General features: G+C 37.2%; 1 protein-coding gene and 3 non-coding genes across 6 annotated transcripts; all 4 read left to right on the top strand.

The window, feature by feature from the left end:
* Positions 1-2,387: 2,387 nt before the first annotated feature.
* Positions 2,388-17,620, top strand: LOC124160127 (S-adenosylmethionine synthase). Of its 3 annotated transcripts, none has more exons than XM_046535878.1 (9): positions 2,393-2,743; positions 3,165-3,242; positions 3,333-3,455; positions 4,508-4,620; positions 5,361-5,504; positions 11,481-11,699; positions 12,706-12,888; positions 15,431-15,564; positions 15,735-17,620. In XM_046535878.1, exons 1-9 carry the CDS (start codon positions 2,623-2,625, stop codon positions 15,835-15,837), a joined length of 1,218 nt encoding a protein of 405 aa, XP_046391834.1. In that variant the 5' UTR covers positions 2,393-2,622; the 3' UTR covers positions 15,838-17,620. The 3 variants fall into 3 exon arrangements, with proteins under 3 accessions (XP_046391835.1, XP_046391834.1, XP_046391833.1); XM_046535877.1 differs by lacking the exon at positions 4,508-4,620 and adding an exon at positions 3,813-3,925 and having other exon boundaries at positions 2,394-2,743; XM_046535879.1 differs by lacking the exons at positions 11,481-11,699; positions 12,706-12,888; positions 15,431-15,564; positions 15,735-17,620 and adding an exon at positions 3,813-3,925 and having other exon boundaries at positions 2,388-2,743; positions 5,361-5,486.
* Positions 4,810-4,893, top strand: LOC124161631. The gene has a single exon (XR_006865404.1). It is a non-coding gene; the product is annotated as a small nucleolar RNA SNORD24 (small nucleolar RNA).
* Positions 12,113-12,190, top strand: LOC124161630. The gene has a single exon (XR_006865403.1). It is a non-coding gene; the product is annotated as a small nucleolar RNA SNORD24 (small nucleolar RNA).
* On the top strand, positions 13,472-13,549 carry LOC124161632. The gene has a single exon (XR_006865405.1). It is a non-coding gene; the product is annotated as a small nucleolar RNA SNORD24 (small nucleolar RNA).
* Positions 17,621-18,667: the final 1,047 nt, after the last annotated feature.

Here is an 18,667-nt window from a genome sequence, read left to right as displayed (position 1 = left end):
GTCGGCATCCCTGTCAACTAAGTTTTCTCGCCATTTTGTTATGGTTTTGGGAAGGCTTCTTTTCTCCCGCTCTTCTTAGCACTTCCTCTTACTTATTCGGTCGATCAATTTTATCTTCATCATTCTTCGGTAGCACCACATTTCGAATGCTTCAACTCTTGACTTCTCTGCACCTGCCAACACCCAATCCTCGCTCCAATAGAGAAACATGCTGCATGCGTAGCATCTGATAAATTGTTTCCTAACTTCTATACTTGTATTATCAGCTGTAAGTCGGTTTTTATTTTAGTACAATGCCCTAATCGCCTGTGCTGTTCTACCGACGATTTCTTTGTCGCTGTTTTCCGCTAACCCAGTTTATTCTCTCCGTAATGGAGGCAATTATATGACGTCAACGACTTTTTAGTCCTTTTTTAAACCATAATTTGGATAAAAGGAAATATTCCGTACGTATAGGTAAAAAAAAGTATTTCTTTGGTTGTATATGTTGCCTTTTATGAGTTTTCTTATCGTTACTTGCCCAAAAGCGATACTTAGAGGGGAATTTTTGATGGCTGACGACTCCAGTGCTCTATTATTCTGCCTTCCTCAGTGGCGTAACTATGAGGTGGGGGGAGATGATGGGATAAATCCCCCCCACCCCCCAAAGCCTCAGAGAAATGAAAAAGTTCTTATCTTATTATCTAGTTTTAGTTGAAATATTGTCTAGTTTTGAAATTATTAGCTGATTCTGCTTAAAGTTAAATTATAAGTGCCAAAATGATGGAAAATGATTGTCCAAACATGTCATTTGTCAAAATTTTTCCCGGAACCCCCCCCCCCCACTACCTGGTGGGGGGTTTCAATCCCACGCCATCTAACCCCCCCCCCCCCCCCCCCCCCCAAAGCATATTCCTAGTTACGCCACTGGACTTCCTGTTTATTTTTTATGAGAACCAACTCCGAAGCAAAATATGAAATGTTGTCCAAAGAGATATTTTTTTTAATCTCATTGAATTCTCTCTTCTTGAGCACTCTTATTTGAACGCATTATTGAATGATACTTCAATAATAATTACTATTGCTATCAATATTTTGTGTGTCAAAATCGATTCAAATTATATCATCTCGCATTTTTCTGATGGAATACCTATTGCTTTTTATGTCAGTCAGAAAGTTCTTTCTTTTGCAATGAATAGTCATGAATTAAGCGAAATTTTAGGACAAGAATCGTATCGGCCATTATCATACAAAATTGAAAACCGTTTAAACTTGCGGTGTCTCGCATGTGTGCATATGCACCGAATTTAACTTATTCAGTTTAAATAACCGAGTCTAAAGCTAATCAATGAGAAAATTCAACCTTAAAAATACATTAATCATTTCCTTTGTAAAAATGTGCTAGGTACAGGAAAATTCATAACGCTTCTTATGTGATGTAGTAAAGAACATAACAAAAAAATAGGCGATATTGTTCATTTATTGGCTACTCTTATTAACTTCACAATGTCTTGGCATAATTAGGTTTCTTTACAAGACTTGATAAATTCGAGTTTGATCCGTGCCCATGAATCAAATACATGTTGAAAATTATTTTTTTGCCGTTCTCAAATAAATATAGCATCAAATTATTACGAAATTGAGTTGATTTATAATACCATTCATTAATATATGTGACGATTTTAATCGATTTGATCATATTAATATCGTTCCAACCAGTGGCGCAACGAGGGAGTGGTTTTGGGGGATAAACCCCCCCCAGAGCTCAGAGAAATTTTAAGTTAATTCTATTAATTTAATATAATAAATTCTATTTTACTTAATTCTATTAATATTATTTAAATAATAGTATGATTATTATCAAAATATCCCTCAGAAGGCTGTAAAACTCAACATTTTGAACCATTTATCTTAACTTTTTTTCTTGCGGAGGGCCCCCGTACCTACCGCTTACCCTGAGCGTATACCACACCCCCAGGCACCCCAGTATTAGTTGCGCCTGAAACCCCCCCTAGCCTTAATTTCTAGCTGCGCCTCTGGTTCCAACGAATGAAATGTCATCTTTCATTTCTCAGATACTGATTTTATCTACTCAAAAGGCAATTATCGATACAATATACAACTCCGCCTATCGTATTTCATAACATATCCGTCAGATATTTTTAAAAATAAATATGAAGATCCGTAATCTCACGCCTCTTTTATGAAGCTCAGAGAAGGCCTTGCGATTGTAAGAACGCGGACGAAGTGATGATGCGTTATTTAAAATGACGCGCCACTGTCCCACTGTGGCAATTTCAAGGATCGGTAGAGGAAAGGCGCTCTCTGATTGGTCCGATGAACCGGGTTTAGTCATTTGAATCGACGGAGATCATGTGACCAATTTCTTATAAATTGGCGTGCTCCACTCCGTTCGGGCAGAAATTGATTTTGTTGTGTTATAAGTGTTTGGTCTCTGACCGTCCAGTTTATCGCTGAAACTTGGATCCGTGGTGCTATCACATAAACCGCACGCAGCCGACACATTCAAACCGGAGCGTGGAGGAGCTGAAAGTTATAAATACCCCTCTCTCACTATAGGTGTCCTCTTTTCGTCAGTGGCGTTGCTTCAGCTTGTTCGGTGCGCACTGTAATAGATCCACAATGCCCGAAACATCTTCGTTGTACATAAACGGATTTGGTCATAACGGCCACATGGAGTCCGAAGTTGTTGAAGGAGAAACATTTTTGTTTACATCAGAATCCGTCGGTGAGGGACATCCCGGTAAGTGAAATTTGCTTCTTGACGTAATACGTCTTCTTACCAGTGCTCGGTTTGCAGCCATGTGCGCTCTTTTGTCCTTGTCGAAAATGGCGCCTGGCCAACGTTGATAATAAAATTGTTTCTTGTTTAAATGAAATATGACCGTAACTATTCCTGATGATTACGTAAATATCATTTTCTTGCGATTCTGAGGATAATATTATAATGCTCGTGGAAGACTTATCTCATGTGTTGGTTGACCACGCCGCGCGGCATTTTCACCATTTCATTTTCAGTGTTTTATATTAGTAGATTTGTCTAATTCTCAAATTTTCCTCTTTTCTCATGCATTTTTTGTATGCCCCATCAGTTGTCGGTTATATTTCAATTATTATTTTATTACTGCACGATGAGGTGATTGAGCGGCTATTATGTTTTTCAGACAAAATGTGTGATCAAATCAGTGACGCAATATTGGATGCGCATTTGAAACAAGACCCAGATGCCAAAGTGGCTTGTGGTAAGTGAATTGTTATTATTCCTTTGAATATTACCCGATTCATGCGGCTGAATAACTTGATCAATTATTTTTTTATTCATGTCCTTGCAGAGACTGTTACCAAAACCGGGATGATTTTAGTTTGTGGAGAAATCACATCCAAGGCAGTTGTTGATTACCAAAAAGTTGTGAGAGAGACAGTTAAGCACATAGGATATGATGATTCCACGAAGGGTGAGTATTTTGTTGTTCGTGCATTTCTTGTTAATTGGATTTTGAGTGGCGGCACGTTCGTTACTATTACAATTTGAGCCCCGGTGCTTCATCTTAGGTTGAATTTTGATTATCATTCCCATGTTAATCCCATTATAAAATGTTTTGTTTTGAGTCATTTAGTATTGCACGTTATAAGTTATTATTTTGAAGTTTTCATGGACCCCATTACTTTTAAATTTGTTCACTTGCTGTTTTGTCCTGAGTGCCCCTATTAAAGAAGACTCGCAGCATATTAGTGCTGCTCTCGAAAGGTGTTAAGCTCTTGTTAGCATTTGTTCGGAAATGGATCATTATTTGACTGTGATCACGCTGCAGGCTTTGACTACACAACTTGCAATCTCCTGGTGGCCGTTGAGCAACAGTCCCCAAACATCGCTGACGGCGTGCACGTTAATAAGGAAGAGTACGAGATTGGTGCTGGTGATCAGGTACCAAAGTGGATTTCAAGTGTTTCGAGAGCTCGATTTTCAGGCAGAAATGGGAATTATGCTTGGGGCATGTGTTAATATTGAATGGCCGTACTGGTCTTAATAAATAAATAAAGTCAGGAAATGGAAGTCAAAGCCTGGTACCATGTATGCTTCTAACATAGGGAGTCGTCAAACAATATTTGTGCCAGTCTGCAGTTGGGGTGAATGTGAAGGTCAATTAAATGTATTCGATTCATCAGTTCAGTAAAAAAAAAGGTTCTGTAGTATTTTTTTCGGTGATTTTCATCCGATGACATTTGGATGATAAGATTAGTAAATGGGTTGTAATCTCAGTTCTGCATGTGAAGGAAATAGTTTCACTGGTTTTATTTTACAGGGCTGCTTGGGTAGTAATTGATGTCATCACGTTTATTTATAAGTTGCCCGACTTCCTTGTTAACTGGGATGTCATTTTAGAAATAAGTGCATAACTACTAATGGGCATGGGGTTGCATGAATTTGGCTGTCAAAGCCATTTGGTATGCCCCAGTCAAATGTTGGACCGACTTAGAATGTGGGATTCCTTGTCTTGCCCTTTAGGATTTGATTACAAGATCTGCAATGTCCTCTTGGCCTTGGATCAACAGTCTCCTGACATCGCGTCTGGTGTTCACCTGAACCGAAATGAAGAGGAAGTTGGTGCGGGGGACCAGGTGACTTTGCCTAGTTAGGTCACCTGTAGCTCTCTGACCAATTGCTCTCTCTAATTTATTGCAGTCCTAACTTAAGTCATACATGCGTGCTCAATTTTTTAATCCCTTAAGGGTGATACATAAATATAAGCTGTTGGGATAACTCTGGCTTTCCAAGTGTTTGAAGTCATTTTTGCATGTGGTGCTTCATTCCAATGATGCTATTTTGTATTTGCTACTCTTGAGTGAAATATGATGAAACTCACTACCACCAAACATATTATGTCTGAGGGATATGCATCACATGTGCTTATTGTTTTGTCAGCCAGGTTGGGTTTTGTGTTTTATGTTCATTGCTGAAGTTGATGCTTCCACTGCACAGACGCTCAACAATCCCCCTCGGAATCAAATCCACTCATCTTGTATCCATCTATACAAATTCGATCACCTGGCAGTATCCAGAGCATAAACGGTCACTTCCAATCCTCCAGGCTTAGGAGGTAAGCATTTTTGCTCTGGCTACTGCCGGATGAGCGTTAATATTTCTGTGCTACTAGATGAGCGGATTGGATTCTGTGGGCGATTGTTGAGCATTTGAGCAGTGGAGGTATCGAAATGAGAACAGTATGCTGAAAATTGACTGCATTTGTCTTTCCTTTTGCCTGAAAATTGATGACAATATAAAATTGCATGCTAATTTACGTGATGTTTATTTCTAGTGTTCAAGTTAATACTAGTGATTAACATTTTTTCATTTTTAGGGCCTCATGTTTGGCTATGCTACAGATGAGACTGAGGAGTGCATGCCACTAACCGTGGTGTTGGCCCATAAGCTAAATCAACGTATTGCACAATTAAGAAGGAATGGCGTATTCTGGTGGGCACGTCCTGACTCCAAAACTCAGGTAAATTTATTAATTAAGACTTCTTTTCTCAGGGTATGAGCCCAACTATTTTCTTTCTATTTAGTTTTCTCATTTGTTGGATACGTCTGATAGATTGTAAATTAGTTTGACATTTACTCAATGATAGCCAGTTCTGGTAATTTGGCATTGATTGCCATTCTTCTTAGGCCTTTGCTCCCGTCGAAGTAGCTCCCATTTATGGCATAGTTGCTTAGCTCCTATGATAACTTCTTGAGTTCTATTGTATTATGTATCGTTTTTTCTCGCTCTTTGCTCGTCTCTAGCACAGCATTTATTATTTACTATAAATGTATTAAATATTCTTTTATTTATTATTTCCTAACTTTTGTTTGTTGTTTCGTCTTTATTCTTAATGAGCATTTTTCCTCAATTTTGATGTACGTAATTCAAAGTATATCCTGGCAAATAATGCCATTTGATCTCTTTAGTTCATAAGTTTTTAATTTCTTTTGGACCTCTTCGGCTATGTTTAAATCTGGCTCATATGGTCACAAGGCATTTTCAAAATTCCTCCAATGTTTCATTTTGATGATGCATGTATTGCATGCGCTTTTAAAAAAAGTTATATGGGAAGAATTTCGCCTCCAATTTGTGTTGAGGATTTGAATGGATATTGAGTGAGAAAAAAGGTGTAGGATTAAATTTTTTTAAATGCCAATCAGTATTAAGCAAAGATGTCCGAGTTAGTGTGCCTGCATGACCCCCAAGTGGGAGTTCATAAGGCTTGAAGAAGTCCTGTTCCTCAGGCTAGAAGAAAGTAAAATTTTATCCCTCAGTGTGAAGAAAAATTGTTTTGAGTAGGAATTAGTGTGATCCTGAATCTTTTAAGGAATTCCTGAATATCAAGGCACCCTCCGACTAGGGTATTTTCTGAAAATTGTCTTGCAAGTTTAATGGTCTGATTTTTGCTTAGATTTGTTATTTAAATTTTGACTTAACACCTGCGGGTGGTCAGTCTAATGAAAAATTGGTGCTGTAAGTTGTTATCCATCTAGGTATGTTTCCTACTGTGTATTGTAAGTAATTTTATGTAGAAATATTGTTTTAAGATATTTTTGTAATCTTGTTGGTTAAAAAACTTTTAGTAAATATTCACAGGTAAGATTTCATAATGATTTTTTGAAACCAAATGTTCTCTGCACGTGATTCAAATATCTGAAATTCTCCTGAGGATTGTTTGATAGGAGGGTAGGAGAGAAAGCCCATGTGTGGTAGGAATGTCTTTCTGCAAGCTCTAACATATCAAATGCCATTGTACAGTCTTGATTTATTCCAAGTATACTACATCAGGACAATAATTAACCTATTTGCTCTGGAGCCTCAGTGAGGAAAATTCCACATTGCGAGTCCCTTGAAATTTTTTTGCACTCCACTGCACGAAGCTCCCTGGTGTCAAGGGAAGGGAGAGGTTCAAACCGGTGCCAAGGTTGGTACCCAACTCATTGGGACACCATAGTCATTATTAGGAAACTGCAAATTTACTTTTCACTCCCATGATGACTGCCAATTACACAATATTAAATTCCATGCTTTTTCACAGTTGGGTATGTGTGTATTTTTGAATTTCACACAACAAGATAAGGGGGACAAAATATCAATTTCCAGGGTTCGCACTAAACCTTTAAAACCTTAAAAGCATGAATAAGCCGTGAATTTCGTGTACCATGAAATAACCAGGAAAAAGCCGTGAATTTCATCATTAACCCTCAAAAATTTCTCATTTTATGATCCTAGAACTACGATTGACAGATAAAAAGAAAAATGGATATTTCGGTCATATTTCAAGGTCAGTCATGCGCAGACATGGCCTCAGATTTATCTGGACACATCATTTGAAGCGCAAGTATTGGTCCGCATGCCACGATGGCACATTGACCTCAAGCCTGTGCCAAAGCCGGAAGACTGGTAACCAAAGTCCTCATTATCACTTGCGAAAATTCAGACACTTCTTAACTTCCCTGGCGCCCTGGTCCCTCCATTTTCCCACTCACAACCTTTAGCTGGAGCTGAATTTTGCAAGCAATATGTGATGTTAGGAGAGATAACACTTTGATTGCTGCATTTGCATTCACGGTGTCTGTTGCGTTTGTTAATCTTTTTGTTAACATGCGGCTGATGATTGTTACATGTTCACTATTTCTGCCTAAAATGCCTTTTCTACAAACTGTGAATTTGATGACATTTTGACCATGAAACCCTGGAAAAAAACAGTGAATTTTATAATTTAGTTCTAGTGGGAATCCTGATTTCGTAAATTAGAACATGGCCACTGCTTTGTGGGAATGCAAACAGAGAAAGGTAGGGGATGGAAGCAGGGGGGAATGTTAGAGGGAAGGTATGGGTAAGAGATAAATCACTCTGGTGGTGTGAGGAAATACAAATTACCTCCTAGATTTTTCGAGCTAGAAATTAACAATGTTAACGTTTTCACAGCGTAATTCACATTCCATGAGTTAAGGATTTAAATTTCAAGAACAGAACCTAATTAAAATCATAGTTAAAGCAGTTAAACCATCACGCCGTCTTGCCTCCTAGCAGTGCAAGCAGTCACCATAGTGCTCTCCAGTGTGTCAGTCCTAGCATTATAAATGTTTTCTTCTAATATGCTCAATCCTTGAATTTTTAACTTCCAGAATCCATATATGATATTAAATTGACTTAAATGCATGAGATAAGGAGTGGAAGCATAGAATACTGCTTGAATAGCTTCATGAATGCTAGAATTTGTAACCATTATACTTGCTTATTATAAAATATTTGTTAAAAAAATACTCGAGTTTATTTTAAAATCCAAATACAGTGGAACTTGGTTAGTACGTTTCTGAAGGGACCACGAAAAATGAATGTACTAACCAGGAAAACGTACTAACGAGGAAAGTAAATAATACCAGTCGGGGTTATTGCAATCAGTGAAAAAGTCGTCATAATTACAATTACTATCGGTAGTTCTCATAGGATCGCCTTCCTGAACTCTTTTCACATTTAAAATCAAGAAAATGAGCGCTACCATGAAAAACAATACCATGTGAATAAAAATCGCAATTTTTCATGGACATCCCGGAGACGATTTCATGATTACGGCGTCTATCTCCCGTGATTTATCCTATATATATTTACAGAACTAGGACGAGTGAAGCTCAGACAAGCGAAGACAAGTCATTTTTCTTTCTCACAGCGTACTCGGAGAATATAACAACAACCCGGAGTAAGTCAACTGGTTTTTTAAACATCATAAAAATTGGGCAAAATTATATTGACTTTCAAATTACGGCAACAGCCGTAGACATTCGCTTCTGGAATGATACCATTTCGATTGTAAAATCGATCGATATATCGACTGATGACATGCAAGATTATTAGATTACGACGTAATTACAAGAAAATTTTATATTAAACAGTTGAAATTTACTTTCAAAATTTGTCTAATGTCGTCTGCTTTCGTTCCGAGATCAATTATTTTTAAGCTAAGCTTCGCTTGGAGATCCTGAGGATCGTCTGCTCCCGCAACAGTAGTCAAGTAAATACGCACGATGTCGAGTTTATGGAACAGTTCTGCTTTAGATGATGTGGAAATTGTCTGACTCATTTCTTCATCATGATAACTCATGCAATAGCAACAATTACCCATTCACGAACTTTGTGCGCAGCAGTGGGCACTCCCAAGCGCTCCAAAGGCAACAGAAGGTGAGGAGCTCGGGGTGGGGAAAATTGGGGCTTCTTATTGGTTGTAGTTTTTCATAGTCAGACATTCCCGAAAAATGGCCGCATTTTATTTTTCATCACGTCACAAGAATTCAGAAATACATTTGGATAAATTACGGTAGAAGAAAGAGATGTGGAATGAATGGAAGAATGTTAATGACTAATGATAATAAATTAAATCATGAATTCAGACGTTTGCGACCCTTAAGAAGACACTAGAGAACGAATTGCGGGTTGCGTCACGGCAAGCAATTGAGCGTACTAACCAGGAAAGCGCAATTTTTTCAAACGTACTAACCAAATTCTTTTACCTGTATTTTGTTCGGATGGTACCGGGACCGAGGGAAATCGCCGTACTAAGGAGGAAAACGTACTAAGGAGGAACATACTAACCAAGTTCCACTGTATTTGGCATTCAACCTTCAAGTTAGAAATCTGAAGAAATTACCTTCCTTGGACAAATTCTTAACAAACCTATTACTAATGCAGCCAGTCAAGGTGAAACAAAAACAATTTTCCTCATGTGGTACTTAGCAGGAGCTTATGATCTCAACATATCAATGAAAGGGTTAGGGCTTTTGATTTCTGCTGAAAATAGCTCAAGAAGTAGGTATTGTGTAAAAAAATGAATACAGGTCCCTTTATTTCTCAAATTCTGTCCTAATTGACAATAAAAGGATATTGGTGAATAAGTACAAAAAAATATTTTACTTATTCATCTGGGGCATTTTCTTATTTCTTTGTCTTTTTTGCTGGAACTAATGTGCTACATTATTTGCAAACGGCTTTTGCAAAATGTGTCTCAATCATAAATATTAGCAGCTAAAGGTAATGGAAACACTAAGGTATTATCTCATTACAATTTGGATTACTTAACCATCGTTGAATTTTCAATACACTGATAATAAAAATGAAATAATTAGGTAAATGCACTATGTATTTAGATGAGTGTGGCTTGGTTTATTATGCATTATGATAAAGGCATTCATCACGATAACTTAGCATATTTTGCAGTCTGTACGGAGCTGAAAAATTGAAGGTTTACTGTTGTATTAAGTAAGGATGTGAATTTCTGTTAAAGCTTTTCCCTTCTTTAAGCATTTATCCATAAGTTCCCTAAATGAAAGTACTTCTGCAAACAAACTAATCTGGATGCAATAAAGGTGTTCACAATGGGTTTCATGGACATTATTTGCTCCACCCCCAGGACGATGATAATAGTGCAGTTCCCTTCATCAAAGAAAACGAAAGGCATTGATTGCGATTCATTACCCACCACTAGTGCATTCATAATATATAAATTATTTGGTTTTACAAATGCCAGACAAATGGCAATGGTCAATTTTAACTGCATTTCGAAAAGGCCAGAATGGTGCCCATGCGATGCCACTCCACATGACGTCACAGTTTTTATACAAGTAGATAGGAGTTTAACATCATCTGAGGTTACCAATGAATGCATGAGGCACAGAGCTCAGGGAAACATGCCTTAATAATCACCTATTAAAACTGCCTATGGTTGGAAAGTTTCCTTCATTTGATAGGGTATTAATAATACTTATTCAAGCCAAGCGCTACCTGCTAGTAGGGTACTCCGCTACCTGTTAGCATACCTGCGTCGTATCAGTGCTCAAAGCCTCACCCCAAGGTTACCTCACTTGGCGGCAGCGGGAACCAGAATGAATCACACCGGGTTTTCCCAGCATTCATACTTACCCGTCGCGTTTTCACGCGCTTGAATATTTTCAATTTTCATTTAATTGCAAAAAATAGATATCATCATTTAAAAATCAAAAAAGTGAAATACATACTCCAGGAGTAATAATCTTTCGGTTTAGGCAGTGAAAAAAATAGGAAACCACCCTATTTTTCATGGGTAGGGGTTTTTTTGGTACCATGGGGTATAGTTTTATGGATTTTACGCTGTAGTACCTAATATAGAAAATACTAAGTTGTGCAAATGTTAAGTATCATATTAATTCATGGTTGTTATTTTGACTGAAATTCCGGTTTAGAAAAACTCATATTCTTCCAATTGCAGTACATATTTTACGTTTGAAAGTTTTGTTATTTCTCTGGTGTAGGATTTTTAATGTGAACAATTTGTGATGATAGTGTGTTACTATCGATAAGGTTTTTATAGACTTTATTTTCTGTAATTGTTCCTTGTGACTTCAAATTTGCTTGTACGAAGTTGTAATAGTTAAGTTTGTTTTTACGACGAGGTTACGATAAATTTAATTTCCATTGCAGGTGACTTGTGAGTATCTCTTTGAAAATGGTGCATGCATTCCTCTTCGTATGCACACAGTTGTTGTGTCGGTGCAGCACTCTGAAAAAATAAGCCTAGAGGCACTCCGAGAGGAAGTGATGGAAAAAGTCATTAAACATGTGATTCCTGAGAAGTACCTAGATGACAAAACTATGTTTCACATTAACCCATGTGGAAACTTCCATGTTGGAGGACCAATGGTAAGTTGTAAATACTTTTCATCAATTAGCCTTAGCATGACCCTTATAACTTGTGTGGATCAACGCATCTTAGAAAAAAAATTTACTCTCCATTTCTCTAATCAATTTCGTAGCTCATCTTGCCCCTTAGTTGGTGTAGTTGGTGAATTATATCATCAGACTACCTTCACTAATGAAGCTGGCAGCCAAGTTAGGCGGTACTTGTTTGAATTTAAACAAGTGACCTTCTCAGGGCCAGGGAATCGAATTTTTTAGGCCAACTTATCGTAATGCATACCTCCGTGAAGGCAAAGTAACCATTTAATGTGATATTATGGGAAATGTGTTCACCTCTTATAAAGTGAGGTATTTCCATTGTTATTTTCAGGGTCATGTATTGTTAGTTGGACTTCATTTTTGTATTGGTGATGCTATTCCAATGATGTATATTGTATTTGCTACTCTTGAATGTTTGATGACGAAATCATCCACCACCATTGATCACTGAGGAATTGCATCACTAGTTGATATTCTGTATGTTTTCATAATGTCAAATTAATGTTGACAGTATAGTGAATATATTTTTATACCTAATATAAGTGGGAGAATGATAAAAAGAACATCCAATTTTTACTTTTTTATGCATCATATGCCATTTAATGCAATTGATAAGGACAGAGTTAATTCAGTTTTGGGATGTCTAGTGGCCATTCTATCCAAGTGTAACAGAGGTAGTCTGTCTGAATACGTAATGATATATAAACTAATGTTCTTATTCAGTTCAACAGCTTCAGGCTTCAATTGGTGTATTCAAATAAAAGTGCTACGATCTTTTATTTATTTAAATGTTCTTATTGATAGTAATATGGAATATGTCCCAGTTATCTGGAACATAGTCTGTTTTTGAGTGGGATTAACATTTGGTGAAATTGCTCTTATTTTTTAAGGTGTTTCACAGTAATCAGCAAATGGGCCCCAATAATGTTATCCAAATGTTGCATTTTATGGCTTATCTCTTCCTGTCTAGGGTGATGCAGGGTTAACTGGACGCAAGATAATTGTGGACACATACGGTGGGTGGGGTGCCCATGGAGGTGGAGCATTTTCAGGCAAAGACTTCACCAAGGTGGACAGATCTGCTGCCTATGCTGCTCGTTGGGTTGCCAAATCTCTTGTCAAAGCTGGTCTTTGCAAGCGCTGTCTCGTTCAGGTCAGTGAAAAAATATTTTATTCCTTTTGATGTTGTACTGTTTGCTTTTTACATGTAACCATACCTTATGAAAAAGGGTGCTTGATTCAAGAGTGTGGATGATGGGTAAGAGGGGAATGGCACCAGCCTTCTTTTAAGTTTTGTTATGGGATGTTGTACAGCTGTACAAACAATGTTGGGACATAACCCATTGAGATAGTCTTATATTTGTCAAATGCAAGGAACGAGTCTCCATGAAATCAAATCATTAGATACCCTTTGTTTGTGAACCATGATAGTTGGACATTGGCTTGTTAGTACATATTTATTGCTCTTTTGTTCCAAATTTTTACCAAACTACAAGAATCACCATTTTACCTCAAGTTTTTATTTTGTTTGAAAAACAATTATCTTAAAACAATTTTATTCTCTTTAGAGTCCAAATGATTTGTCTTTTACAAAGGGTGATGTTTAGTCCTTGATGTTTCGAGGTACTTTTTTTTATTTTTACCTTTTTCTGTCAAGTTCTGATAATCTATCAAATAGGTCCAAGGCACAACAAACCACATCAAGCTCTCACATTTTTGGCCACATGGTGGTGCACTTCCACTGATGTATATTGTATTTGCTACTCTTGAATGCTTGATGACGAACATTTCTACCACCATTGAATACTGAGGAAGTGCATCACCAAGTGGTTTCTTGTGGTCAAGTGACAACCCCAGCATTTCTTTGTGGTTGCATTATAGTCTATATGGAAAAGCATTTTGTGGATTTCTTGGATTTTCTATGACAATGGTGTCAGAAAGTTTTAAGATGACAGAATCTGCTATCAGCTTGTGGACTTCAGTTCAGACCTAAATAATTTGAGAAATGCAAAGTTGTATTTTGCTTATATTTTGTATCATAGGGATATAGTTTAGGTGGAACTTCAAAATGTGGTACCTCACTATTGGAAATGTATTAGTAGTGCTGCCATTAAAATTCTCCATTCTGTTTGACTTTATAAATCCTAAACTACCATCGTGGTATGAAATTTTATTACATTATTGTTCTTGCTCCCATATTCATTTTCTCATATCCCCTCAGAATTTCATTCTAGCTTTGCCAGAAAAATAAGGTTACAAATGGCCTCATAGGCCTTTGCTCCTAGCTGGGTCAACAAATTAAATGCACCTTACTTTTAATTTGTGAAAGTGTTCAAGAGAGTGTTGGATGTTCAGGTGTTCCATTGCTAAGTAATTCTGTTAGCATCTGTCCTGATTGTGTGTAGGACTTCAATTTAACATCTCTGCAGTTTCTAAATTGAGTATGTCATGGTTTTAAATTTAATGTGATATTGCCTGTGCTGTTTTTATGAAATTTTTTTTACTTAAATTGTGTTCTTCTCGTACGTAGGTCCTTACAGGTAAAAGCTTAATACTCCAATACATTTACCCGTAGAGCTATTAGCTATTGGCTTGAAATTTTCAGTACAGATCAAACCAGATGACAGTATCTTCTTATATTGTTTCTAGGTCCTAGACTTTTAGGTTAAGAATTCATCTTTTGTTAAAAGAAAATAGTACATATGAATTTTATTGTTGTTATTTGTCACAAAATTGTCTACAGCTTTATTAAATATCAGATTGTATTAATTATGTGGACTTCCAAATTCAGATTGTGTACTAATACTTTTTAGAACATCATCTTAGAGCCCCACTTCATTTACCGGTCTGACAGAAGCTATAATTTAAGAGAGATACTTTGCTGAACTGATAGATATGGGAATTTGTTTCTCCCCTGGACCGTAACATACACTATTAAATACATACTACATATTTGTAATTTTTGAGCATTTGCTTTTTATGCGTATACAGCTAATGTCCTAGCACCCTCTGCCACATGCCTTTTTAGTTGGCTTGCGGGGTAGTAAGTTGACAAACTGTTGAAAATACCAACTGAAATGCTGGCTGTTGAAAATGTCAGAAAAAAACTTTCTGGCACAGATTGATATTTAGTTCGTAAATTTTATGAAATCGAATGTAAACAGAAATTTTATTCAAAAGGATGCAAAATTATCGTATTTGGACAAAATGGAAGATGAGAACTTTTTCCCTCCTATTACTGCAGGAAAGAGTTTCACGATTGGATGCAAACTGAGAGAGCTCCACACTCGTTTGGCAGTTGCAAAATAAAAAATTACGGAGACTTGAGTTTGATGAGAAATGGTTTGAAGCAAAAAGAAAATCAAGGTTTAAAATAACAGCATCACGGTTTGCATTACTTTACACCTAAAATTTAAAACAAAACATTTTTTGGCTGATTAGTTGGCGGGTGCACTTCGTCATGTTCCAAAGTTAACCTGCTTTACACTTGGTTTGGCCTAAAAAAGGACTCTGTTTTTAATTCTCAGTGCATCCTTTTGTGGCTAAATAGGGATTTCATAGATATGATTTTGAAACAGTCATCCCTCTACTTTGACTGACCATGAGCTAGTTTTTGGCCTGAAATAGATTCTCCTACTTTCTGTGTTGCCACTTAAAAAGAGTACGAAGGGCTTCAGATTCTTTTTTTCTTCTAGGTTGCATATGCCATTGGTGTTGCAGAGCCTCTTTCCATTACGGTTTTTGACTATGGGACATCAAAGAAAACACAAAAGGAACTTCTTGGAATTGTTAAGAGTAATTTTGATCTGCGTCCTGGGAAAATTGTGAAGTAAGTGTAAGCTTAAAAGTATCTCACTCGGCTCAGTGACATGATGACCATGTATTTGCTACTGCTGATATTCCGTGAATAAAACTCATTCCCTGATGTGATTATATTAAGCAGTCAATTTGATTTGTAAGTGCATGAAAATTAATGTTATGTGCTCTTTTTTTTTTCAGGGAATTGAACCTTCGCAATCCCATTTATCAGCAGACGAGCACTTATGGACATTTTGGTCGTGATATTTTCCCTTGGGAGGCACCTAAAAAGCTAGTATATTGATGTTTAGAGATGTTTAATGTTGATCAACTGTCTCTTTTTCCCTTGAACACTCCTTTTCTTTCACATTCATGTTCGATGTGTGTAAATATAACTTGGTATGAGCGTGATCTTGGCATTAAGAGAAGAGGAACAAAGTGTGCCTGTTTAGGAGCTATTGAAGGGAGCCATAACAAGTTCTCAGTGTCCTGAAGCTTGGCCTTGGGAGCAGCGGTTGGATTTGGTTGGGCCAGTGGCTGTGAGCTTACCCTTGTAATGAAAGTGGGGTATGTCACGGATGGAGCGTCGTCCAGTGGGAGAGACAGTGAGATGAGTTGGAGCTGCTTAGCAGATGGATTTCACCTTCCAATTATGTGTTCTATTTGGCAGCGCTCAAGATCTAACGTTAGAGTAAGAATCGTACATCGGGGTCTTAGAGGAAGGAGGTAGCCAATTACTCAAAGGTGTTTGCCAGAGAGGCACGTGCGTCCATGTTGGAGATGTGCCGCTGAATGTGTGCGTGTGTGTGCGAATGTGTGAATGGTAAGAGAATCTCTTCTCCAGCTTCCCACCCCTTGTTTGTGATTGTGTGTGTACCTTGTGTGAGAGAATGGGGAAGGACAAGATGTGCATAATGCAAGAGGACTGTACCAACATGGCTTTTGGCCAGTTTTCGAATAACTGTCCCCATAATTGTAAGAAATTTGACTCCCACTACACTGTAGAAATTTTTTGAGATGCTTTTATTTAGGGAGGTGTTTTTAATTTGAATCAACTTTTTTTGCTGGACCAAATCATCAGGATTGTGGTAATTGTTAACTTGCTTGGGCTGATGTTGTGCAAGTATTTATAGAGGGAAGTTCAAGCTATAAGCTGTGACATTGAAGGGTATGAAGCAGTTTAATTTATGACTTCAAAAAAAACCATAATCTATTTCCATTTATGCAAGTCTAGTGGCAAATCATAAACTACACATTTTAGCTATTCTGATTTCTGTGTACATACATAGATACTACAAAACATTTGGGAAAACATCTTAAGGTATGGTCCCATGTGTGAATGCCATTGTGCAATGTGCCATTGCCTGTGACCAGGCCATCAAATATTGTCACCTGATACCTCTGTTAAATAACATGATGATTTTAAAATGATGGCAAGAATAAACACATGAAAAAAATTTACGCCTTTTTTTTTAGAGATGGTCATTCAGTATTTCATTTGCATAATTGTATGCAGATCATAGATGCCACCGAATCCTTAGGTCTGTGAATGTAATGAATTCTAAAGCACTTTATTGCGAGAATAATTGAACTCAAGGGCTTATCTCCTAGATTAGAGAAGTTCTTTTATCGCACAAAATTTTGTCTCCACTTCTTATTATTCCTCGGTATTATAATAAACCATTCCATTGTAGCGTATGCCACTGGCTTTTTATCTTCGTATAAACTGCCCTTTAAATTAGGGCATTTTTAAATTTATGTCATGGTTAATGATGAATTAGTAGTGATTTATTGCCTACAGTAAAGGAAAACATTAGGTAAGAATAGGCATAGTTATACCCACCATTGTAACACAAAGCAAGCCAGTGTTACATTTGTGTGATAAGTTGTATGCATTTGTCTTCAAGTATGAAATACTCATGTTGTAAAAGATTAATTTGTAATGCTGTCAAGGTGCCAGTGTTACAAAATCATGGATCAAATGTTTCATATCTGAAATATCTTATTCACTTAATTGAATGTTGGTTTAATGTAAAACAGCATTATCATAATTTCATTTTAAATAAACCTCATCATTGTAAATTGTCTCTTTTGCATTTTCTATCAGTACGTAAGGTGCCATAAAAGTAATTGTGTATATTTTGTTTTTCTGTGTGAATAGTGAAGATGAGCCAGGAAGAGAGGTAGAGCCTGTGGATGTAAATGTGGTTGAATTCGATATTCTCTGCTTCAAGTTAGCTGATAGCTAGTTAAAGTAACTCTTGCTTGTGGGGGATGAAGAAATTACAATTAAGTCATTTACTGGTTGTTACCCACCATTTTCGTGCTGCTTAGTAACATAATCAAGGTGAAAGTTAGAGATAAATGAGTGCAGGATGTAGTTGGTACAAGAGGTGGGGTAGATAGTGAATGGGGTTGTTAGAAAACTGCTGGATTTTTAGGTGGTGGTTAAGGGGAGGTGAGGGTTGGGCTATGTCCTCAATTAAGTATCACTTTGGGTTTGGAGGTGGAAGGGTTGGATGAGCAATAAGGTAAGTGGGAGGGTGAAAGGTGGTCATTGGTGTTGATAGCATCAGCTTGCCCATGTAATTTCCTCCAATGTATTGTATCTGTATCCTTATCAAAATGCTAGGGATGAAGTCCTTGTGTCCAAGATGACATGTTTAGCAGTAAGGAAATTTTTCTTGCCATTGGGATGATACGCTAACTGCTCGGCTATTCTGGTGGAGGAACTGCATTTTTCCCAGTGTAAATTGCATTTTCACAATCAGAGTGAACGTAAAGTTATGAACTGGCTCTATTGTTGGGTATGGTTTCATGAGGCAAGAATTCTGCATAGTTTTGGCAAATTGTACGGTGTGTCATCTATTTTTCAATAACCTTCACTTGCAACTACAGCCTTAATTTTGCAAATTTCAATTTTATATCTTTGATGGAGACATGGCATTAATGGATCATGTTAGGGGTTTAGGAGCTGCCACTTTTAGGTGGATAGGATGTCTGGAGGTCCTCTGGATGACCAGCACTGTTTCCCATCTGTACAGAAATCAAATTTGTAGATCTGGATCCATGTTTATAGTTACAGGTAATTTGATGAACCTTATTCAATTTGTACAAATAATTGAATGTTTATT

This window comes from Ischnura elegans, chromosome 6, assembly GCF_921293095.1.
Source record: "Ischnura elegans chromosome 6, ioIscEleg1.1, whole genome shotgun sequence".
Taxonomy (NCBI): domain Eukaryota; kingdom Metazoa; phylum Arthropoda; class Insecta; order Odonata; family Coenagrionidae; genus Ischnura; species Ischnura elegans.
Note: the sequence above shows the minus strand (reverse complement) of the source record. Positions and strands in the feature narration are given on the sequence as shown.

Bases quoted from the DNA above. Each gene is read 5' to 3' on its own strand.
- LOC124160127 (XM_046535878.1), top strand. From the start codon at position 2,623: ATGCCCGAAACATCTTCGTTGTACATAAACGGATTTGGTCATAACGGC. The intron at 3,456-4,507 runs GTGAGTATTTTG...CTTGCCCTTTAG, and splicing joins ATATGATGATTCCACGAAGG to GATTTGATTACAAGATCTGC. The intron at 12,889-15,430 runs GTCAGTGAAAAA...TTTTTCTTCTAG, and splicing joins GCAAGCGCTGTCTCGTTCAG to GTTGCATATGCCATTGGTGT.